Here is a 23,588-nt window from a genome sequence, read left to right as displayed (position 1 = left end):
GAGCATCTCCTTGGGAGGGGCACTTGCCTGGCTCCAGGGCTGGGGCTGCTTCTCCACCACCTTTTGGAACAGGCAGACATGGAATAAAAGATGATGTTAACAAACGTGGGGTTGTCCAGCTCCTGCTGGGATCACGACAGCCCAGCAGCTGCTGAAACAGCAGCCACCAGCTCCTGGCTTTGCTCCCAGCTGGACACGGGCTGCAGCCTCTGCCAGGCAGGAGAAGGGGACCCGATTTCCCCGGGCTGGACGGGGCTCAGGTGTGGTGAAATCCAGGTGCACTGGCAGGTAAAGCCTTTAGCATCTGGAATGGATTCATCCAACAGCTTCTGGCAGCATGGGAATGTTTTTTTTTTTTCTTTTTTCCTCCTGCTTTTCTTTTTTAAAAACTCTTTCCTTTTGCCAAACAGTAGGACCCACAGACTCTCCCTAACGTGTGGCTGCTACGGATTTTCCTTGGAGCCTTTTCAGCCCTTCCAACCCAGGTTTTTCTGCCTTTCCCTTTTTATTTCCATTCTCTGTTAGTGCAACAACCCTGCATTGCAGCACAGGGACCTGGAAAGGCAAACTGTTCATGGAAGGAAATGGCTTTTTTTGGGATTTAGGTTTGTCTGAGCTGTGTAGGGAGGACAATTCCCAACAAGTGCAGGGAGCCGTGGCCGGTGGGCTGTGGATAGACAGGGAAATTCGGGTGGGGCTGAACACCGTGGCAAATATTTCCCCTCTGGGGCGGCCTGGCCCAAGATGCTTGGGAGCATCCCAAATAGAAGGAGCTTGAGGACATGGTTTTGGGGTCTTGGCTCCATCAGCATTTGGAGAGCTCACCTAGGAGAAGCAGCAGATGAAGCATTCAAACAGCCTGAATAAGCCCTGTATTTGCAACTTCTGCTCCTCATGAGGGACCTGAGCCACCCCGATGCCTGTGGAGGGACAGTGAGCAGGGTCTGGGACACCCAGGAGGTCTCTGGAGGGCATCCCTGGACCTGGATGCAGGAATGGCCAGGCTGATGAGGCAGGGAAGAGCTTGCAGGGCTGGGCTTGATCAGCCTGGAGATGTGGAGGCTCAGTTTGAGAAAATATGGGAAAACCAGGGGTGGAAGGTCCTGCCCTTGGCACTTCCCACAGCAGAGTATCCACAGGCAGCTCTGAGCATCCTTCCCTGCTTGATCCAGCCCCAGGAGGGCCTGAAATGTGCAAGTTTTAAGCCCAGAAAGAACCCAGCCTTAAAATCCCACCCCAAAAATCTCCACACACACGCTGAGGCTCTGGGCCAAGCCTCTGTGTGCCTCTGCAGCCTCGGAGCTGCTCCAGCCCCAATTCCTGCCGATTTCCAAGGAAAATCCCGTATCTAAACAGCTCCTGGGGCATGGGCATGGATGTCCTCAAAGGCACAGCGAGGCAGCTGCGTGGGGAATGCCAGGGATTTGGAAGCTCTGCCACAGGCTTTAAATAAAAATCCCCAACCCTCTGTGGAACTGTGGAGGGCTCCTCCCCTCTTGCCCACGGGACGAACATCTATTGAATTCCGATTTTTTTTTTTTTTTTTTTTGGCGTTAAGGAGTCCGAAGCCGCCTGCCAAAAAGGGGATAAATAAGGAGGCGCCACACCCCAGTGTTACAAAACCTTGTATTAATCATCTCCCTTCACTTTCAATATAGCGCAGATATGAAATATAGCCATGGTTCCTAGTTACACGGGAGGAAATGAGTAATAAATACATCGGAGCAAGTGGAAATCACGAGGGTGTTTCACTGGGAACAACATTGGAAAACTGTACACTTGCAAAGACTGGCATCTCCAAACATTAGTATTTCTTTATATCGGGAAGCTTTTACATGTAACAAACATGCTATTGCCGTATATGACCAAAAAAAAAAAAAAAAAAAAAAAAAAAAAAAGGAAATTAAAATTTAAAAAATAGGCATTGCTCGGCAACATTAACTAGGCAAAAATAGTTCTTTTGTGCACTAACTTTGTACAGAAAAACCAGGACAAAAGGCATGCATGGACAAGGAGAGGCTGCCCGGGAACGGCATGCAACAGAAGAGAGGTCAAAGCTCTTTAAAGTCAGCTTACAATAGGCATAAATACATCAGGGTTATATATATTAATAAGGGAGGAAGTATTCTGTTTAACATTATTAACATTCCCGTTTTTTTATGTATTTTTCTTTTTTTCTTTTTTTTTCTTCCTATTCCTCCCAGAGGAATACACATTCACCTTTAAGTAAAGATAAAAGGAATACAAAAAATAAAACTCACTTTGCAAACTCTGATGACTCGTATAAAATCAACTTTAGTGTTATCGTCGCTGTGTGCAAATTATAGACGTCTGCGGGACCCACTTTCCATCAGGCACATTCCGAAAGCCAAACCCGACATGGAGAAAGGTGACAAACAGAAATCGTTTCCCTAAGCGCTGACCCAAACCGCCGCAGTTTGGGATTTTCCTGCTGGATGCTGCCCGGCCTCGGCCACCCTAAACCCCTTCGAGGGTTTCGCTGAGCTGAGCCCAACGCCAGCCCAGCCGAGCTCGGGGTGTCCCTGGGGATGGGGACGGCACGGAAGGGACAGGGTTGTGTCCCCGTGGGTGTCGCATCCGCCGGGCCCAAGGCCACTTGTGTGCGCTGGGCTGGCCGGGGGAACAGCACCAGGGAAAGGTCCCGGCGGAGCTGGGGGGAGCCCGGGGCTGGAGCTGGGCGAGCAGCGGGAGGGGGGGACTTGCCCGCCCGACCCCCAGGGCCCCGCGGCGGCGACATCTCGGACAGGACAGGGAGGGGACAGTTGCAGTGGGGCGAGCGGGGGGATACAAAAAGAAAGGCACTGCCGCTTTATTACTGAATATTTGACCTCGCAGCCTCGCTCATGCAACTGTTGGAGGATTTTTTTAAATTTTTTTTTTTTTTCTTTCTATAAGTAATTTTTATTTCTTTTAGGATTCAAGCTTTTTCCCCCCCCTCCGCCTTTTAAGCTTCTTTCCCTGGAGCTCTGCCACCCGCACTTAGCACCGGCAGCCAGAGCCAGGCAGCACTTCCCGAACACAACTGAAGCCACTTTTTTGTTGTTTTTACTCAAAAAACAAAACAAGAAACAGCAAACACAACTGAGTCGTTATTAACCTCTACACTGTCAATGGAAAATAAGCTTTTTTTTTCTTCTTTTAACATCAAAAGGATAAAACAATTGAATTATTTGGTGGTTGTTAATAACAGACATTATCATGGTTCCCAGCCACAGCAAGTTAATAGGTAAAATATCCAAAATAATCTCTCTGAACAATCAGAAAACCTCCGTGTCCATAGTCAGCGAAGGAATAAATAGAATTTCAGCTCTGTAAATACACTGGAGTCTCCCTGAGGGAGGCTCCTGCTACGGCGGCTCCGCTCTCACCTCACAAGCTGGGGGTGCTCGGGGGTGACCCAGGTCCCCAGCGCCGACCCCGCTTCGCCTTCACCTCCTCACACCTCTTCCCAACCTCCCTGGCCTTCAGGTTTTCCCTTCTCCACCCTCCCCATCACCCCCCCCTCAACCTCCTGTCTGCCGGGAAGCAGGACACCAAGGAACAGCAAACATAAAACATTGCATTTGGCACTTGGGTTTTTGTATACATATATATATATATATTTCTTTTTTTTTTTTTTAGAAAAACAACTTAAAAACGCTGCATGACAGAAGGATTCACACGTCTCCCAACCCTGCCCGTGCTCTGGCTCCCCCTGAGCCCTGCTCCCTCTGATACTGGCACACGATGCTGCCCATGTCCTCACAGCCCATGCTGGAAATATTGCTGCCACCCATCAGCTCAATTAACTGATTTTGTATTTGTTATTATTCCATCAGAGGAGCAGCATCGGGACCAGCGGGAGCATCACTGCAGCTCAGAGCAGTGCCAGGTCAGATTTACCAATTTAACACCAAATTTAGCTCCTGTTATAAAAAGCAGCAGTGGGTGAGGGGCAGCCCAGCCACTGCCAGCCCCACGGTTAATGCCAAGAAAACAAGGCTGTGAAGCTGCATTTTGGTGCCCTTTGTGACTTGGGTTTTATCTGGGGACTCCTTCATCCCTCATTGGCCATGCTGGAAAAGCCCCTTACAGCTGGATTTGGGCAGGCTGGGCCAGATGTGTGGAGCCAGGATGCAGGAAACTCTCCCAGTGTCCCCCAGTTCGCAGACTCCCCCCGGGACCCTCCTCTGGGCGAGATGCCCCCGCTCCATCCCCCATCCCAATGCAAGCTGGGCACAGGGACGACCTCCACTGCCCTGAGCACAACGCTGCCTCCACACTGCAGATCTCCTGGCTAAACTGAAAGGAAATTCTGGGGTTATTTTATTATTTCTGTTTCAATCTGGGCTCGCCGGGTCAGCCCGCACCCGAAAGCAGCGGAACTCGAGAGACGGGACTGCCGTCCCCGAAGCCCCCGGCAGGGCAGGTGGATCCTCCCCGAAGGATTTTTGGTCACACACCCCCCCACGTGGTGTTCCGTGCTCCTTGGTATCCTCCTCCAGGAGCAGGGTTTGCCCACGGTGAACCCTCCGTTGTCAGCACTCTCCTCCTCCTCCATGTCCGCCCCAACCTCCCCATGCTGCTTCACCATCGTCGCTGAGATTTCTTCTTTTTTTTTTTTTTTTTTTTGCCATCTTTTTCCCCCCCTTAGCATGGATGTAATAAATGACAACACAAATTCCAAGTCTAATGATATGTTCACAAGGACAATCTACACATTCACAAAATTAAAACAGGAGAGAGAGAGAGAGAGAGAGAGAGAGAGAGGAGAGGAGAGAGGAGAAAGGATGCAAGCTATCACTGAGGCTCCCTCAAGCCCCGACCTCGCCGCTGGACCCGCAGCAGTTGTTGTCCCGGCCAGCGTCCCCGTGGCGACGCCTTCTAGATCGTGGAGGTTCTGTCGACACCATCTGCAAGTGGGAAGGGAGAATTAGGAGCAGCCCCAGTGAGTACTGGAATCCCCCAAGCTGGGGATTTGGGGTATGGACCCCCAGAGCACCCCCAGCCCACAGCCCCTACAGCGAGGTGGTGTTGGGGCCACCCCCACCATCTCCCATCTCCCCACACTCCAAAGCCTGTGACCCATAATAATAAAAGGGATGCAGAAGGGTTTTGGGGTGTCAGTGCTCTGCTGGTCCCTCTGTGCCACCAACTGTTCCCACCCCACAGCAGCTTCCCCAGGTCGCTGTCCCAACACTGGTCCAGGCCTTCTGCCACAACCCCACAACCTCTTTCCCAGGAGCAGAGAGGGTTTCTGGGCAGCCTGGACTTGTCACAAGGCAGGTGACAGTCTGGGACTCTCCTACAGCGCGACAAGGTCGTGTGTCCCTGACCAGGAGCCAGGGGACAGGGACAGAGCTGGTCCCAGGGGCTGCCTTGCCCACAGTTCAGCCAACCCTGCAACAGCTGCACCACAGAGGATGCAAAATTTTCCTCCATCTGAGGACCGTGGAAGGACAAAAATCCCCCAGGCATCCTTTCTGTCTCCCCTGAGCCCCTGTTCCCAGCACCCTGTGACAGCAGGGATGCATCCAGCCACAGCCCGATCCCAGGAGCGAGGGGTCCATGACCCACCCCAAAGCCTCACAACTGACCCCGGTAGCAGCAGCCCCCTGTCCCCACCCCCTGGGGGCAGAAATCAGCACCCAACAGCACTTCCAACCCTCCAGCCCTGATCCCACCCCCCATCCCTCATCCCAAACCCCATTCCCAGGACGGAGAGTGGCGGGAGGCAGCTCCCAGAGTGGCTGTGGAACAGAGAATTCCCTGTTACCACTTGGAGCACCACAGCCACCTCCCTCCTTGACACTAAAAACAAACAGGTTTGTTACGCCTTTTTTTTTTTTTTTTTTCTCCCCCGAAAGGTTTATTTTTTTTTAAGAGCTATTTATAGCACAACTGGTTTGGAGAGGCTCGGGGAATGCGACCTGGAAAAAATAACTTGGAGGAACAGTACCCTGCAGAGGAACAAGACAGCTAAGCCTCGGCTGGGCACACGCCGGAGAAACGCTTCGGGTGACAGAAGTGTCCTTGTTTTCCCAGCCAGGGATGCTGCCAGGGCCCTGCTGCTTCCCACAGTCCTTGTTCTCCTGCTCCTCTCCCCGGGAAGGGCTGTTGCATCTGCAGGGAGCCTGGTGGCACTCGTCCTGTCCAAGGGTTCCTGTCCTCAACCATCGGTCACAGTCCAGGATTTCCGCAGCGAGACCCGAGCTGGTCACCGGGGACTCCGGGCGATGCCGGTGGCCGTGCTCATCCCATCGCTGGGGCCATCCCTTGTGCTTGGGGGTCCAGAGCGTCGCAAGGGGCACCGGCAGCATCTGGTGCCGCTGCTTTGTGCTGCACCAGGCTCTCCACTGCTCTGCTGCTGCTGCCTTTTCCATCTTCCCTGCTTGCTTTTGCCCCGGTCCTCCTCCCTCCCCGTGCCCGTTATCCGCTGGCACCCCCGGCTGTGTGAGGACTGCCAGCACCAGGGCACGGCGCCCGGCACAGCCCCTGGCCCAGCGCCTGGCAGGGATTTAGCCCCCAGCTGTGGGGCACCCCTGGCCAAACGAGGGATCCGGTGGTGGAAGGGCACAACACTCCAAAGCCTGTGACCCATCCGAGCGCGCTGGCGGCAGGGGCTTTATCGAGAGCTAACGAGAGTAGCGAGCTAACACTAATTACCATTAGCAAGCTGAAGAGTGGCTAATTAGCACAGACTCCCCTAGTGCTGGTGCGATCCCTGCGTTCTGCTTTGCCCCCTGCCCCGGCCACCTCGCCGAGAGAAGCCGACATTCCCATCCGAACGCCCCCGGGAGCAGCCCCGGGAGCATCCCTGCATCCGGCCCCGCCGCCGTCCCGCTCTCACAGCCACAGCCTGTCCCAGCTTTTGGGGGGCACGGGGCAGGTGCTGGGGGGCTCAGCAGAGGCGGCGTGGACGTGCTGGAAGAGCCCCAGGAGGAGGGAATGCTCACCGCTGAGTGCGTGCTCCGTCATGCTCAGGCACAGGGACTCCAGCCTGTTGTTGATGTCAGGTTCAGTCACCGGCACCTGGAACTCTGCAGGGAGAAAGGGAATAGGAGATCCCGGTCAGGGACTTGGCAGGGACCCTGCCTGCCTGCTCCGTGTGGGAAAACCATCTGAAAAAAGCTCCAGGAGGGTCTGACAGGACTCCCAGAAAAATCATCTTCAGCAAGAGACACTCAGAAAAGCAGTCATCACCCCCTGTTATCCATAAAGGATGAATCTGAGGGGGTTCAGGTGCTGAAAAGAGATATAAGGGACAGCTGGAGCAAGAGCAGAACCCCACCCAGGGAGGGGGCAGCCCTGGTCATCTCCTGGGGATGGATGCTGTCCGTGCAGGCAGGGTTAGTGCTTGGACATGGGATGGCAGCACAAACCAGCAGAGCCACTGTCTGGCTTCTCTGGGACCGGCTTGGCTCCCACTCAGTCGCCCACATCATCACTGCCACATCCCTGGGGGGGTGAGCACAAAAAATGGGACACACACATGAAGTTTGGAGTGTTCCAACACCCCTGTCCTAATCTAAACGGCAGCAAACTTTCCCCACCCTGCAGCAAAACCTGCAAATACAGCTTGTGCTACTGTGCTGGACGGCATCTCCCGCTTTCCACTGGCTCACAGGAACATGGGATGACATCCAGGAGGTTTGAGGTCCCCCCACAGCCTGGCAAACAGTGGTTTGTGAGCCCAGCATCACATCATTGCTTATTTTCCTTGCGACTTAATCCACGTCTTTGGCTCCCCAGTCCTCCTACGCCCTCATCCACCGCAGGCTGACACGCGAAGAGAAACCCATTTATTCTCCTCCAACGCCTGAGAAATGTGCCCTTGTCCCGGTGTTTAATCAATACCCAGGAACAGCTGCTGCTCCTGCTGTAGGGAACATTTGCTGCCCAAATGCTGCAGTTTAACACCGCCGGCGTGAGGCCAGGGAGCTGCCAGCCCAAACGGAGCGCAGGGATGAGGGTGAGCTCAGCGGGGGATGGATTCCCTGTCCCGAGGTGTAAATGGTTCTGGGGTGTTGGTAGGAAAAGGCACGCTCAAAGCTAAGGAAGGGATACACAAAGAGGCTTCCTCAGGGCCAGGATGCTCCAGGTCCAGGGTCCAAGGTCAGCGGGATCCTCCCTGAATGAGAGGATGCTCCTATACACAGGAGCACTTTGGGAGTGTTGGGGAAGGAAGCACTGACACGGCACCATTTCCCTTCACACGCACTGTGGAAAGAATTTCCCCTGAGTGCATGAAGGCAGTCCTTCCGCACCGGGGCTGTGTCCATCCAGGAGGAAAAAGTGATGGATGAGCCACCACCTGCCCTCCTGACAGGAGCAGAAACGAGCTAGGCAAGGCACCAGCACTGTAACACACAGAGTCAAGATGGCACATACAGGGTCAAAAATCCCTCCAGCGATGTCTGTGGTTATCCCAGGAATTCAGAGATACTCCAGCAGGAACACGCTGTGCCAGCACAGGCCATGTGCCTGTGGGGAGGCTCACCAGCACAGCTCCTCTCACCTGCCCTCATCTCACCTGGCTGTGGGTGGGTGGAAAAGCACCTCTGCTGCCTACCTGGCTGCTGAAACATCAGCATGGTCTGCGGGGACGTGTGGACCGGCAGCGAGCGCGTCCTCTGCACCGAGCTGTGGCTCCGGCTGGGCATGCTGTTACTGCCCCCAGGGTTGGCAAACCACAGGTTCTGTGGGGAGCAAACACAAGGTGTGGGATGCAAAGCAAAGCCCTCTGTGCCATGGGTTTATAGCCACTTTGGGCTTGTAGATTGACAGGATGGTTTGGGTTGGAAGGGACCTTACAGGTGGTCTTGTTACAACCCCCTTCCACTGTCCCAGGCTGCTCCAAGCCCCATCCAGCCTGGCCTTGGGCACTTCCAGGGATCCAGGGGCAGCCACAGCTTCTCTGGGCAACCTGTGCCATCTCCCTCACAGGGAAGAATTCCTTCCCAGTATATCATCTAAATCTCCCCTCTGCCAATTTAAAACCCTCCCCTCCCTCCTGCCCCTATCTGCTCTTGCCAAAATCCCCTCTCTCTATTTTACAAGCCACTTCAAGGACTCAGCTTTTCCCCCTCTGCTGCTTGGTTTGTCCCCCTCCCGCTGCTCCCACTTCCACATCCCACTGCACAGAGGGGAGAGCAACCCAAATGCCCGCAAACAACTTGAAGAGTGGGGGGAAAAAAAGCGGGGATTCAGACAAGTCAGAGAAGGAAAAGCAAATGAAGCTCGTGGGAAAGGGATGGAAACGCCACGGACGCCGACCAACCTGCCTGCCTTGCTTGAGGATGGCGGGGCTGGCGGCAGGGCTGCGCTGGGGGGTGCCCAGCAGCCCCGTGGGGCCCAGCAGCCCCAGCCGGGCCGTGGGGAGGTTGCGGGAGGGGATCTGGAACTGCCGGGGGTTCCTCCGTGCCAGCCCTGCCCCCGCGGATCCGGCTGTCGGGAGGGAGTTGGACTGGCCAAAGCCTCGGCTGCGGGGAGAGAGAGAGAGCGCCGGGGGTGAGACACTGACCCCTGGGAGGGGGTGCTGACCCTCCCACCCCACCCAGGGTGAGACACCGACCCCTCCAAGGGGGTTCTGACCCTCCCACCCCACCGAGGTGGTCCCTCCATCCTGCACAGGCAGCGGGAAGGAGGCAGTCTGGGTGTGCAGCACCCTCTCCTCTTCCCGTCTGCCAGTCGCCTTCCCGCCCTTCTGCAGTTCTCAGATCCACACTGTTTTTCTTTAAAGCTTATTTTACTCCTGCAAAATGGGTCTGTTCTTAAACACAATCTAAAATAACCCAGATAATGCCCCGGGAACTTGATTTCTTTGAGATTTCTCATGAGTGGATTCTCCAGTGTCTGATTTAAGTTCAGCTTTTGCTGTTGGGTTTTCTTTCTCCTCTTCTAGGTTTGTTTTTACAAGTATGGTCACCTCTGAGACTTCTCAAGTTCTGTAAAATTTGGTTAGAATGACCTAATAAATCCAAGTTTTAGTAGGAGGGGCTGAGCTCTCCTGAAATCTCATCCTGGAAGTTCCTATACTCCTAGTTATCTCCAAAACACTGTCTTTTTTGGGAATAAAAAACCTGCAGCAAACCAGGCTTTGCAGAATGAAACCAAGGGGTGATGTTGATAAAAGTGATTTAAAAATCTTTTTTTCTTGGCACAACCCCTCCCCTATGCTTTCTAGGGTCGCCTGAAATCCAGCATCACCCTGGAAGTGAGCAAACGTGGTGCTCCCAACACAGCCCTGCCCGGCTCTCTGACTGCACCTCTGGCTCTGCACCCTCTGAAAGCTTCTCGCTTTTTTTTCTGCCACTTGACAGCTTTTGGAGGAAACTCCAGTGCTGATGCCATCACCAAAGGGCAGCAGGGAAAGGGCCCAGTATTGGGGACACACTGCACAGCTGGGCAGTGCTGGGTTTGGAGCCATGGAGACAGGCTGGGATCGGAGGGAAAGGAAGTGACCACGCACAAGGACACTGCCTGCTGTGCTCCCTTCCCAGCCAGCACCTGGGATTCCACTGCTGAAGCTTTTCCAACCCTCCCCTTTCCCTAAACACAGCTCTGAACCCAGCAGAACCCCTCTGGGGGGGATGTTCCCACTTGCAGTGCTCTTGCTCTGGCCACTGCATCCATCCCTCCCCTCCCGAAATCCCGCGTACCTCCTCTGCTGCCGATAGCCTGACAGCTCCAGGAGGGATTTCCGAGGGAAAGACCGAAAGAGTTTCTGCACCTGCTGTTTCCATGACAGCAGCCGCTTCTTCTGGATCTCTGTAAACGCCTGCCCCCAAGAAAAAAAAAAAGAGAGAGAGAAATAGGAAATGTATGAATAGTCTTCTGGACAAAGCCAGCAGGGATGTGCATGTGGGAGTGTGGGTAAAGAAAAGCAGCTGGAGCAGGTGATGGGGTGAGTTGAGCCCCACCAGAAAGTCCAGGAGGAAACACTGGTCTTTCCTCAGGATTTACTCATCTCAGGTGGAGAAAATGCTGGCAGCATTCCCTATGTCCCAGTGACAGCCCAGCTTTGCCTCAAGGCTGCCAACTCCTTTTGGCAGAACGAGGGTTTGATGGTGGGTCCTGATGGGTGGTGACACTTGTCACCTGGATGTGGCCCTAGAAATGCTGCCAGGGTGAGCAAAGCTGGGATTTGCAAAGCTGAGCTGCCCTGTGGCATCCTGCATCCTATCCCCCTTCTCAGGGCTGGGCAGAGCTTGGCTGTGATGCTGGCACCGACAGGCTCTGGGGAGGCCACCCAGGGTGAGCCTGTCACCCACCCGGGCTCCCTGCAAAGGTCACCCTGGCAGTGACAGACCTGCTCCCAGAGCTCCAGGCAGGAGGTGTGGGTGACAGGGACACCCACGTGCCACCACTGCTAACTTTAGACACCCCAGGTCTCTGTTGGAGAGCAGCAGAAGTCTCCAGAGGACAATCTGGAGGCTAATTAGTGCCTGACTTGATTGCTCTGAACCACTCAGGAGGAGATGCTCTCTCCTGGCGCTGATTGTGCCGGAGCCAGCGCAGAGGGTGGTCCTGGGACATGGGCTGGCTCTGGTGGGAAAAGTGCAGGCACTTTGGGAAAAGTTCCATGTCCTCCTGGCTTTGCTCTCTGGTTCCAGGCCTCAGCTTCCACCACTTCTGCTCCCTGACCCCTGCCACACGGGCAGCTGATGGAAGCAGCTTGTTCTTCCAGGTACTGCCAGAGTAGGTAGGAGACACTGGAGGACACCAGGGACACTGGCAGGAGCGTGCCAGAGCCCTGTGACACAGCCTGGGCCATCCCAAGCCATCACCCAGCCAAGGCAGACGCGCTGGGAGCAGGAACAGATGTAAAATCCCTGTTGCAAAATCCCAAGACCACGTGGTGCGAAACGGGAGGAGGCAACGCCGAGGGATCGCCGGGTCGGTCTGATGGAAACCGCCTGCACGTTCATCCCAGGATTCTTGCTTTCATCCAGCTGCTGATGGGACTGTCACGAGCCAGATGAATTTCCCAGCTCCAGGCCTTGGCAATTAAACCAGCGTGGGGGGAAAGCAACATTTCCATGCACCACGTTGGAGCTACCGCCTGCTCCAAGCCTGTTCTGTCACAATTACTATTAATACCCCCCAAAAATATTTGTGTTAGAAACCCAAAGGTTTACATAAACAGACACTTTGGAAACAGTTTCCAAGTGATGAGAACAACAGTTTTAGATGATCTGACACGACTCACCTCGTGGATTAGACATTTGTCTATGAGCTGTAAATAGGAACTTATATTCTCTTCATCAGGTCGGGAAACTAAAAGTTGTGTGCAGACTGGAAAAAATAAAAAGAAGAGAAGGGAAATGGGGATGGGGACACCAAGATGGGGCCCAGAAGGGGTCCCACAAACACCTTGGATATCCTGTTTCCCTTGTAACCATGAGTAGGTTTTTCATCAGTAAGAAAAAAAAACCTTCCCCAATTCCTGATGTACCTTCCTATATTTAGGGCCAGATTTTGTTCTCAGTTATGATGGTGTAAATCCAGAGTAATACCACTGGAGTCCCCGAAATTAGACTTAAGCAACTCAGGGGCACAGGATTAATCCCTATTCATAGGCAAGAGAGCTCTTTCTCCCATGGCCAAGTCTGCCCCCACTGCAGAGTGGTAAATTCCCACCTTCCCTGATGAATTTTAACCTCTTTTGGAATGAATGTCATTGAAGGAAGTGGGAATGAGCTCACAGAGGAATGACTTTCTCCTGTTGTAAACCCCTGAGCAGGGATGCCTGAGGGTCCAGGAGGACACCACATCTTGGCAGGGCTTGTGCCACACTCTGACATTTGTCACAGGAATAAAATGGGGCCGGAGCCCCACATGTGGTTGTTTCTGCAGGGAACCAGCTGGGGACAAATTCTGCACCAGGTTCCTGTATAGAAAACATCTCAGCTATTTTGTTTGCAAAAAAGGTTGAAAATAGAGACAAGTCTGATATTTCTTTGTGGCACCCCAATGAGGCTCTTTCTGTTCCCAGTCTCCTGCAGATGAGATTCCCCCCTTCCTCTTCCCCAGGGAGATCTCCATCCATGCAGCCAGCACTGACAGCTCAGGTGCCACCAGCAAGGTTAGGGCACATCCAAGCTCACACAGATTTGCTCCAAGAGCCCTGAATACTGCACAGGAGGTCAGTCCCCACCTCATCTTGCTCCTGTAGCCTCCCAGTGTGTTATCCCTGATGCAAAGCTGCACACCCTGCACTCGACATGGAATGGCAACGGAGTATTCTGGATGCCCTGCATCCAAACTGGGGCATAAAAAGGGGCTTGGACCCACTGATTTGCACTGCAAATGGCTCGTGCCCAGCCCATGCACCACTGCTACCCTGCTCCAAGCAGAGTAAATCCAAGGGATGCTACTCAAAACACCTCTGGATCAGTGGGATGACCCAGGGCTCTGGATGGGAAGAGAGAGGACATCTTCCACTCCTGACCTTGGGAAAAGTTGTGATTTCTGCCTCTGACCTGGGGCAGGGAGAGGATGCTCTCCACCTTGGACCTGGAGCTTGGAATGCATGCTATCCACCTTGGACCTCGGGCAGGCAGCTTGAGCCATCGCTGCCCTTCCCCAAAATCACAACCCACCTGCCCTACCTTCTTACCTCTAACCCCAGCACGACAGGACCTCCAAAAACCACCACCCCTCCGACTGGGACCAGCAGGAGCTCAGGGAAAGGCGGCTGCCACCGCGCACCCCCTGCCCCAAAGCAGCCCTCCCTAGAGATGAGTCCCCAGGTCACCGGGGACAAGTGGCAGCTGCTCACCTTTCCCCATCACCCGGGTGAACTGCCCGGGCAGGTCACCCTCGGGCAAAGGGGCCCCTCCCGACTCGCCCTCGCATCCCGGCAGATGGTGCTGCTGCATCCCGGCCGCCGCGGAGTCCTTGCAGTCCGAGCCTTGGCTGTCCGAGCCCAGCAGGGAGGAGGGGTGGTGCGAGTCCACGTCCCGGCTGTGCTCCTCCGTGCTGGAGTTTTGGGAAGAGTAGGCTTTGATGGGGGTGAGGATCATTTGGTGCAGCTCCTGCAGCGGGACACGCAAGTTGCCGCCTTCCAGGATGTCCTGCGGATGGAAGTGGAGAGAGGAGGGTTTGTCTTTGCAAGGACAACGGGGCATCAGCTGTAAACCAGACCCCTCCTGTGACCCCCTGAGAATTCCCAGCTTTGCTCCTGCTTCAGGATCCTGCTGCATTCCACAGTCAACAGCCACGTTTCATTCATCAAGTCTGTTCTTTTTATCAGGGCACTGCTGCAGGGACTCTGTCTGATTATCCATGGATGTGTTCAGACCTGAATCCCCAGAGATAAATGTGCCCCCATCAACCACTGGGACCCAAACCCAACAACAATCCAGCTTCAATGTTTCCACATTTCCACCAGGGAAATGGCAAGTCCATGGAAGTGACTGAGCCTGGGAGATTTCAATGCCCAGAGCAGCAAATATCTTGGCTCCCCAGCAATCCTACAATCCCAACATTTCAGCTCTATTTCATTGGAATTGCATTAACATGGGCTCATTTCCCATTTCCAGCATCGCCTTCAAGCCTGGCTCCCATTAGCTGCTCTGCCCCAAAACTGCTTGCCATGGCATCCTCGTGCTCTGGGATCATCTCAGAGCCCAAGACCACGATGGGATGCAGGAGCCTGTCCCGTGGCAGCTGTGGGGACATCCCTGTCCACTCTGGGGTGGGCTGGGAGAGCGGCTGCAGAGGGCACTGGGAGAGTTTCAAGGGGAGCAGGTGGTTTGTGATCAGACACGGAAGGAGACACCACAAGGTGAACTGATACTCCCACAGCAAAACCATTCAGCTTGGAGATCCTGGGGCAGATCCACCCAGGAGGGAGAGAATTTGGGTGCACCTCAGCCTCGCTCCTGGTGTGGATCAAAAACTCCATTTCTATGGTCAGATCCTCATCCCACTGATGGGAAATAACTGCATTTTGTTTTTTATGTAGCCTGGACCAGAACTGCAGGCTCCACTGCAGGCTCCTGCACGGTCTGGCTCATGGAACACTGCTTGGAAAGAGGCAACTTTTGGAGTGAATCCTGATGTGCTGAAGGAAGGGACACTAAGTGGGCACATGGGATGTGTGCAAGCCCTGAAACAGTTGTTGATTCTAATTCCTGCTGCATTCCCAGCTCGCTCTTGGACGTCTCAGCTCCATTTCTCACAAAGATCTGGTGTCAGCCTGCTGGGCACTGTTTGTCTGGGAGACAATCCTGCCCTGCTAACTTACAGAGAGGGGTGGAGCAGCTCTTTCCAAGAAAGCAGCAGTGTTTAGCAGCGAGACACTGCCCAGAAACGTCAAGTCCCACACATGCTCTTGTTTAGCAAAAACTGGATGGGAAGCCTGGAAAAGCAAAGACGTCTCCTCCCAGGGACAGCAGCTCACAGGCAACTCTGAGCCCCAGCAAAGTGGGACAGGGTCACAGTGCCACAGCCCAAACCCACCCCAGAGGGCTTCAAACCAGTCCCTGCCACTCTCCTCCTGTATTTTACAGCGTGCCTGGCTGGCTGTGCCAGCTGAGCTGGGCTCCAGCTCCTGCACAGCACCACTCAATCAATACCAGATTCCCAAATCCCGGCGGAGAAGAGGAGGAAGAGGCTCTGCAATTGCCTGGAAAACACAGGGCTGCAGCCAGCTCCATCCAGCTCTTGGATTTAATAGTTATTATTAATAACGGAGGTAAATATGGCTTTATTAGCTCCTGCCATACTCTGAGCACAAGCCCATATTATAAATAAATAGTGAAGCAGTGAGCTAAGGAAAACACCAATAAATAGCAACACACCACAGAAGTATTTAAAAGCCCCTAGTGGGAGGCTCTGCAAGTTGCTGTTTGAAGATGGTGCAATTAAATATAATATAATACAGCGATAATAAATAGGGAGAGGTTGGGTGAGCTGCTCCCAGCTAGGCTCTGGTGCTGCTACTTCCCCAAAAGCCCTTTCTGCAGGGTTTAAGCTTTTGTTGAAGTGATAAAGAAGTTTCTATTTATTCTCCTTGGAAATTCAAGATGTTGCTCAGGCACTGATGTGGGTGTCTGGAGTTTTATCTGAGGACAGATATGCCCATATGATGTTCCAGGAAAGCTCTGAGCACCCTGGAGCTGGCCAGGGCTACAGGGTACATCCATGCCAGCTGTGTGAGGTGTGGGAGATGCATTAGGAACCACTCTGCAAAACACAGCTTTGAGCCATGTGGTCTAGTGGGAAGTGTCTCCCTCACCAGGGCAGAGGGTTGGGACTTTAAGGTCCCTGCCAGCCCAAACCATTCTGGAATTCTGTGAAATAAAACCTGCATCAGAGCCCACAATATGTGTAAGCAAAGAGTACTTCACCCCAGAATTACTTCCTGGCCTCTTAAAAACACAAGAAATACAAAAATGGTTGTGACTACTTACCCCTTCTAGAGATTTGAGCAGGTTTTGTCTTTCTTTTAGCTTTTGGATACTGATGACTATTTTGTGTCTCGCGCCTTTGGTAACGTTCTGCAAAAACAGGACAAAACTTGATGTTAACACTTCCACAGGGCAGCTGGCCCAACCCAAACCCTTCCTCTCCTAAACAGAAAGGGCTGCTGGAAATTAATTACATTTTCAAGTGCAGGGATTTGTGGGGGACATAGAAAATCACCCAGAGACTTGGTGAGGATAGAGATTTCCAGCTAGTCTGTCCCTCCCTGGTGCACCTCACACATGGAGAGCAACGGTGTTCCCATTCCTCTTTATCCCAAGGATAACACAAAACTGAACCTGAAAGCAGTGTGGGGTGGAACCAGATAATCTTTAAGGTCACTTCCAACCCCAACGACCAATATTCTCTGAGTCTATGACATTTTCAAAGGCAGTCAGCCATCAAAGCCCCACTGCCTTTAAGGGAGTTGGCTACCCCAGGTTGCACCCCTGAAACTCCTGACCTTAATCCCAGCTGGGAAAAAAACCCCAAGCACAGCTCCCAGTGATGAGACTTCCATGCTGGGACTCCAGCAAGAACATAGGGACAAGGCTTTCCTCAGGTAAAATGAGATATTTTTTTTACTCCCCAAGACCCAATTTCCCTTTTTCTGCTTCCCAACCACGGGAAGACACAGAAAGGGGCTTTGGAAGTTGTCACCCCCTAGGTGAGGTGGGACGTACTTGTGCCTCGAGCTGGCATTCGGTGAGGGCCATCATCTCCTCGTACGTCATCTGGGAGAAGAGGGCGGCGTACTTGTGCAGCCGAAGGCTCTTCAGCCAGGCTGGGACATCTGGAGCACAAAGGCAAGGACAAGGAGAGCTCCCTTGAATTCATGGAACAGCACAACAGCGAGCAACAGCATCAACACCAACACGAGGGGCATCCCTAGGGACACCTCACTGAGCTTCACGGACCTTTGGGAGGACACAGAGCTGTGGATGTGGATGGGACACAGCCCCTGGATGGGGACACAGAGCTGTGGATGTGGATGGGACACAGCCCCTGGATGGGGACACAGGGCTGTGGATGTGGATGGGACACAGCCCCTGGATGGGGACACAGGGCTGTGGATGTGGATGGGACACAGCCCCTGGATGGGGACACAGGGCTGTGGATGTGGATGGGACACAGCCCCTGGAGGAGGACACAGAGCTGTGGATGTGGAGGGGACAAGGAACCAGCCCCTGGATGGGGACATGGGGCTGTGGATGTGGATGGGACACAGCCCCTGGATGGGGACACAGGGCTGTGGATATGGATGGGACACAGCCCCTGGATGGGGACACAGGGCTGTGGATATGGATGGGACAAGGAACCAGCCCCTGGATGGGGACACATCCTCAGAAGTTGAGTTTCTGTGGGAAAGCCACTGGGAATCAGCCCATGGGGAGCTGGCATTGTGCCACTGCACACCAAGCTCCTCTCTGCTGTTTTCCCAGGAGCATGGGAACTGCTGAAGCTCATGGAGTGGTTGAGCTTAGGACAAGGAAAGGGCTGTTTTGTGGATGGTAGACACTGATTTATGGCATGAGGGATGGTGGCACGTGGTGAAAATGGAACTGGCTGCTTAAACAGAACTAGAGAGATGGGTTTGGGATGGAAAAATGATGTGCCATCAAAGATGGCACCCTGCTTCAAAGGGTGATGTGGGACCTAAAATGCACTGACTGAAATGACTTCTTCCTTCCCAGTTGTAGCCTGCAGTGTAGCCCCTCTATGCCCAGCTGGAGGGGTACCCAAAAGTACATTTATCCTCCTGACATCAACATGGTTTCAAGGGGAATCCTTCCTCTGTGACATTCAAAACCCCACAGAGGGACACCTCCACGGAGAAGGCAATGTGACAACAAGCAGGTTCTGCAGGTTTGGGGGTCTGTGGTGACACCCCACCAGGGAGGGGGGCCCTGCAGGTGTCTGTGCTGCAGCACAGTGCTGGGCCTGTGGCAATATTTTTCATTTGTAAAGGCTTCAAACACTTGGCCAAATCGAGACCTGCTTTATTCAGCACCTACAACCCAACAGGAGCTGTGCCACAGCCTTCCCAGCTGATGTGCTCTCCTCCCAGCAATACCTTGTCCATAGTCCTTGTCCCCTTCCCTCCCAGTGAGACACTCAGGAGCTCATTCCCATGCTGGGACATCCATCTCATGGTGTGGGTCCAGAAAATCCCACACTTTTGAGCACCACATGCAAGCCGGGGATTGTCCATGACTTCTTCCTGAACCAAGGCCTCATCATTGGAAGGGACAGGGCAGGAGGGACCTTGGTTTGGTTCCCTAAGGCAATCCATACATCTGCCAGAAGTCTCCTGCTGCCCAGGCTGGTCCCAACCCCACCTTGCATCCCAGCAGAGGATGCAAACAATCCCAGCGTGCTGCATCCCGCTCACACTCTCCAAATCCCAGACACACATCGGCATTCACGTGTCAGTGAAACTCCTCAAGTGCTGCACAGGAGATCAACCCCACACCAAACCTGGGGAAAAGCAATTACTGAGCACAGAGGGGCTGAAATTCACCATCTTCCAAAAGTTCTGACATGCAACAGTCCCAAAGTCTCCTACCAGCACCCTCTTAAGCTGATTTTTGTTTAAAATAAATAAAAAATTTCTTATCAAAAAAAGCCCCATTTCCAGCACAGGCTCAAATTTCAACATCATTTTAACACAAACCCACACCATTCTAGTGACAGCACATTAAAATTCTCCCTGATGCCACACCCCCATGGGACACCTGCCTCTGGCACACATCCATACCAATGGCAAAGCCCACAGGGACACTTCCAGAAGAGAGATGCAACTTCACATAGACATTGAACCCTGCAGGAAACCCATCTCCAACCTTTGCAGAAGCAGCTCTTTGCCTTTGCATCAGCCTGTGGGGATCATGCCTTAATTCTGGGGAGAGTGATGGTCCCAGAGCCCCCCTGCCAGCAGAGATGGCAATCCTGGGAGCAGGCTGGGGAGAAGGAGCCAGTGTGTTGTGTGTGGTGGAACCTTCCCCCTTCCCACAGGGAAGAGGCAACCAGGAAGGTGCAAGGACATCCAAGGTGATTTAATGGTCCTTGGAAAGTCAAACTTCCCAATGCTCTCCACGGATGGGTGAACTGCCTTCCTGCAGAGCTACTCTTTAATCAGCAATTACCAGGAGCTAATTGCAAAGTCATGGCACAGCTGTCAGGAAATTTAGAAGGAAATCAACTCACCCTGCCATATTTACACACAGGACACCTTGGATATGCTCCCAGCAGAAACCCCTGGCTCTACCCAGACCTTCCTCCTGGTGCTCCCCAAGCTGTGTCCCAGGAATCACAGAATCCTGGAATGGTTTGGGTTGGAAGGGACCTTAAAGATTATTTCATTCCAACCCCCTGACATGGGCAGGGACATGGGAAGGGACAGACAGACAGACAGGCTCCATGGAGAACCAAGTGTCCATATCTTCCCCTGGAGAAACCAAGAGCTAGGATAAAGCCAAAGCCATCTATCTTCAGCATGAAGGTAGATGGAAAGAAGTGGGAGACCTGAGACCATAAAGATAAACAGAAAGGAAAGAAATAGGTGACACTGGGGGAGATAAACTGGTAAGACAAATGGGGATCTGCCATGGGTTCCTCACATTCCAGATCCTGTGGGTCTGGATCCTCCTGGATGCCCTGGAGGGTGCTAAAGAAGGAACCAGCTGACCAGGAGCAGGGGTGACACCCAGCCACAAGAGCCTGCAGGCACTCAGGGAGACGTGGCTGCAATTCAGAGAACGGACTTGGCAGCGGGAGCAGCCGGCCTGGATGGAACACGAGGCAGCCCCATAAAAATGCACCAAGTTGTGCTGTGTTTCTGTAGGAACAAGAAACGGCACGATCGGAGTGCAGGGAACGGGCAGTCCTCTCTTTTTTTTTTTTTTTTTTTTCAGGAAAGCTGTGGGGATACAATGGGTCATATGCAGCCCACGGTGCTTTGTTATATGAGGACGATGAGCTACACAGCCACAGGAATGCTGTCTGGAGGCAAACAAGCCTCTGCTCTGCTTCCAAGTCCAGTTTTTGGGCAACACACCTTCAATAAAACACAGACCTTTTGGAAAAAACCCGGCAGAGAGAAGCAGGAACAACCCCAAGTTTAGAAAACATCATCTGGGAAGACAGGGGAATGGTTCAGCCTGAAGAAATCCCAGCTGAGCGGGAGGACATGGCAGGCACAGACACCAGTGGTTGTGAACATCTGTTCTGCACGTCCCTGGACATGGGGACAAAAGCCATTTGGCTGAGTCAGCAATGGGGGGAATCATGTTTGGAAGTCTGGAAAGGGACAGCCCGAGGAAAGGAGGACATATCCCAGCTGCACTCAGCAGCAGGGGGATGTGTTAATACATGGGGGTTATTTAATTGATCATTGCTCGTGGACAGCCTCTGGGTTTTGTGGATTTGGCCACACAGGTTGATTGCAAAGCACTGGGAAGTTCCTATCCATGCAGATCCCAGAGCTGCAGCTGTGGATCACAGGGAGCCAAGCTCCCCATGGTCTCCTCCCCAGCTCCTTCTGCAGAAACCTGGAGAAATGTAGTGTTAAACAGCCCTCCCCTAGGAACACTTGCTCCCAAAAAGTTCTCCCTGGCCAGACAGACTGCAGGACCCAACCTGCCTCTATTACATTCCCTAGAACCATGAGGGGATTTTCATGCATTTATTTCATGCACATCAAAGCCATCCAGAGCCAAGCCAAACACAGTCCCACATCAAACAGATTTATCCATATCTCAATTTGTCTGCAATTAGACTAAAATCAGACCTTGTGACTGTTAAAAAATACAGTTATTTCCCTATTCTGATACTCCAGTGCTTTGCACACAATCGAGCTGCTTTGCATTAATACAAATTGGAGTTGTTTAAATCAGTCTGAGAGCTGCAGGGTCATTTTCAGTCTGTTCCCAGGAACACACAGTCCGTGTGTTTGCCCAGTTTTTAGCCTGAAGTTTGCTCTGCATCTTTGACTGCAGCAAGTGGGGTTCATTTCTGCCTTGTTTACCACCAGAATCACATATATTCATTGCCAAAATCTCTGTGAAATGTAGGTATAACGGGAAAACCAACCGAAACACACAGGTTAAATTCACTGCAAACAAGAATCCCAAGCCAAAACTTCCCCAAATACTTGGTGGGTACCAAACACTGCAATGGTAAATCACACATGGCTCGCTAAGCTTGCTCTAAGCTATTTTTCACTGTCATAAAATAGAAAAAAAAAAAAAGACAAAAAAGAGCACCACTCGCAGCCAAAAGCCACAGGCAATGGAAAAAAAAATCCAGCTTTTTGGAAAGCTGGCAGCTCACGGGATTCTGGGGCAAAACCAGCCCACCAGCACCCAAGTGCAAGACGTCAGATCAGGACCAGCTGCTACTTAAAAAGAAAACCCAAGGTGCTCCCCTAAAGCTCAATTCCTAAGGCGGGAAGAGAACGCCGGGAGGCCCCAAAACCCCAACCAAGAGCCCCGCGCTGCCGGGAGCACGGGAGGCTCTTCCCCTCCTGCCTCTGGGTGCTGGGGAGGGGGGTGGGGGGGTCAGGGTCTGGTTTGTCACTCACCTTTCATCCCACTCCCTTCCTCCTGGAATGTGTTACGAGCGGAAGGCTGATCTTCTAAATGTTCACTCCCACCACTTCCCGAAGAGGCTACACTGCTTTGTGGAGACAGGGGGGCATGATCGGAAGGGATGCACTGGGGTCCTCTAGCTCGTAAGTCCTCATGAGACATCCATCCATGTCCTAGAGGTTGGTTTGGCACATTCATGGGTGGGGTAAGGGACACAGAGCGTTTCAAAGGGCTGTGGTGTGTCTGGCCTGAGAGAACTGAAAAAAAAAAAAAAATAAAAAAAAAATAAAATCAAAGAGGTTATTCCCCCCTCGCGGCCCGGGATGCAGCAGAGTCCCCCGAAAAATAAAAAAAATAAAAAAAAAAAATCAAATGAAATTATAAAATGTGTGGTGATGGTTGGCCATGGTGCCTGGCTGATGGCTTTGCAGCACCCCTGAGCCCTACCCTGAGCTCTCTGCTTTGCCTCTTGGGAAGCAAAAAGGATGGGAGCACCTGCAAGGAGATGGGGTCACACGAGCTACGTTGGGCTGCTCAAGGGAAGGTGTTGTGTGGATTCCATCTTTAGGGTAAAAACATCAATTGAGCAGTTCTGGAGTGTAAAAATCCCCAGGATGGGGATGTCCCCACAGAAATCCAAGGGAAGCTGCTCTGTCTCTCCCTCTGGGTTAGGACTTGGCTTGTGCCCTGAAACAGGAGCACTTACACATCTCCCAAAATCACTGCAGGGGTACTTCTCATCCATAGGAATGTCTCAGCCTTGTTGAGTCCTACTAAAATCACAGGATCATGGGATGGTTTGTGTTGGAAAGGACCTTACAGACCTCATTCTAACCCCCTGCCATGAGCAGGGACACATTCCACTAGACCAGGTTGCTCCAAGCCCTGTCCAAGCCCTGTCCCTTAAACACTTCCAAGGACCATCTCTGTTTTAAATACTGAAAAAAGCATTAAAAGATTGTTTTGTTTGCTTAACAAAATTCCAATTCCATCACTCAGAGTCACTAAACTACTGGTCTAACCATAAACATGGTGCATGTAATTTAACATGCAGATTTAGGATGCAAACCAGGGAAAATTTCCCCGTTCCAGGAAAACCTGAGGGCAGAGGGATTAGAACGACCTTTCAGCCTATAAGAGACAGAAGCAAAGACTTTTCAATTTTTCTTTCCAAACCAAATTTTTAAACTGTACAAAACCTGGGGGAAATTCATTGTTCTCATGGCTTTTCCATCTAAAGCACCAAAGCACTAAAGCTCCTTAATCCCCTTTTTGCATTTACAGCAGTTCACCAAAACCACTCAGACTCCTCTCCATGTTATTATTTAATATAAACGAGTGGAAACTGGTGGAAATATAAACTGGTGGAAAACCCCCAGCCAGGTGCACTGTGCTGCAAAGGTTAAGCCAGGCTTAATTCCCAGCTCAAGCCTGGGGGAAAACCCACCATCAAAGCCAGCTTGCTGACCAGGAGCGGCATGAAAATGAGGCAGTAGTGGGGTTACAAAAGGAGGGGAGAGAGAAACA

At 52.6% G+C, this 23,588-nt stretch overlaps 1 protein-coding gene across 4 annotated transcripts in view; it reads right to left on the bottom strand.

Annotated features, from left to right (window-relative positions):
• Positions 1–1,612: 1,612 nt before the first annotated feature.
• Positions 1,613–23,588, bottom strand: part of SAMD4A (sterile alpha motif domain containing 4A) — a 98,477-nt gene continuing 76,501 nt past the window's right edge. Inside the window, exons 4-13 of one of the 4 annotated variants that reach the window (XM_053980295.1) lie at positions 22,055–22,318; positions 17,157–17,266; positions 16,422–16,508; positions 13,784–14,078; positions 12,212–12,297; positions 10,662–10,780; positions 9,281–9,482; positions 8,573–8,699; positions 6,957–7,040; positions 1,613–4,913 (exon numbers count right to left, since the gene is read on the bottom strand). In XM_053980295.1, coding sequence (XP_053836270.1) covers positions 4,885–4,913; positions 6,957–7,040; positions 8,573–8,699; positions 9,281–9,482; positions 10,662–10,780; positions 12,212–12,297; positions 13,784–14,078; positions 16,422–16,508; positions 17,157–17,266; positions 22,055–22,318 — 1,403 coding nt within the window. In that variant the 3' untranslated portion in view covers positions 1,613–4,884. Of the gene's footprint in view, positions 4,914–6,751; positions 7,041–8,572; positions 8,700–9,280; positions 9,483–10,661; positions 10,781–12,211; positions 12,298–13,783; positions 14,079–16,421; positions 16,509–17,156; positions 17,267–22,054; positions 22,319–23,588 lie in introns of those variants that run through there. The other 3 variants (XM_053980297.1, XM_053980293.1, XM_053980296.1) reach the window with 3 other exon arrangements.

Source organism: Vidua macroura, chromosome 6, assembly GCF_024509145.1.
Source record: "Vidua macroura isolate BioBank_ID:100142 chromosome 6, ASM2450914v1, whole genome shotgun sequence".
In the NCBI taxonomy this organism is placed as follows: Eukaryota; Metazoa; Chordata; class Aves; order Passeriformes; family Viduidae; genus Vidua; species Vidua macroura.
The sequence above is the reverse complement of the archived record's forward strand: the minus strand, read 5'-3'. Positions and strand labels throughout refer to the sequence as shown.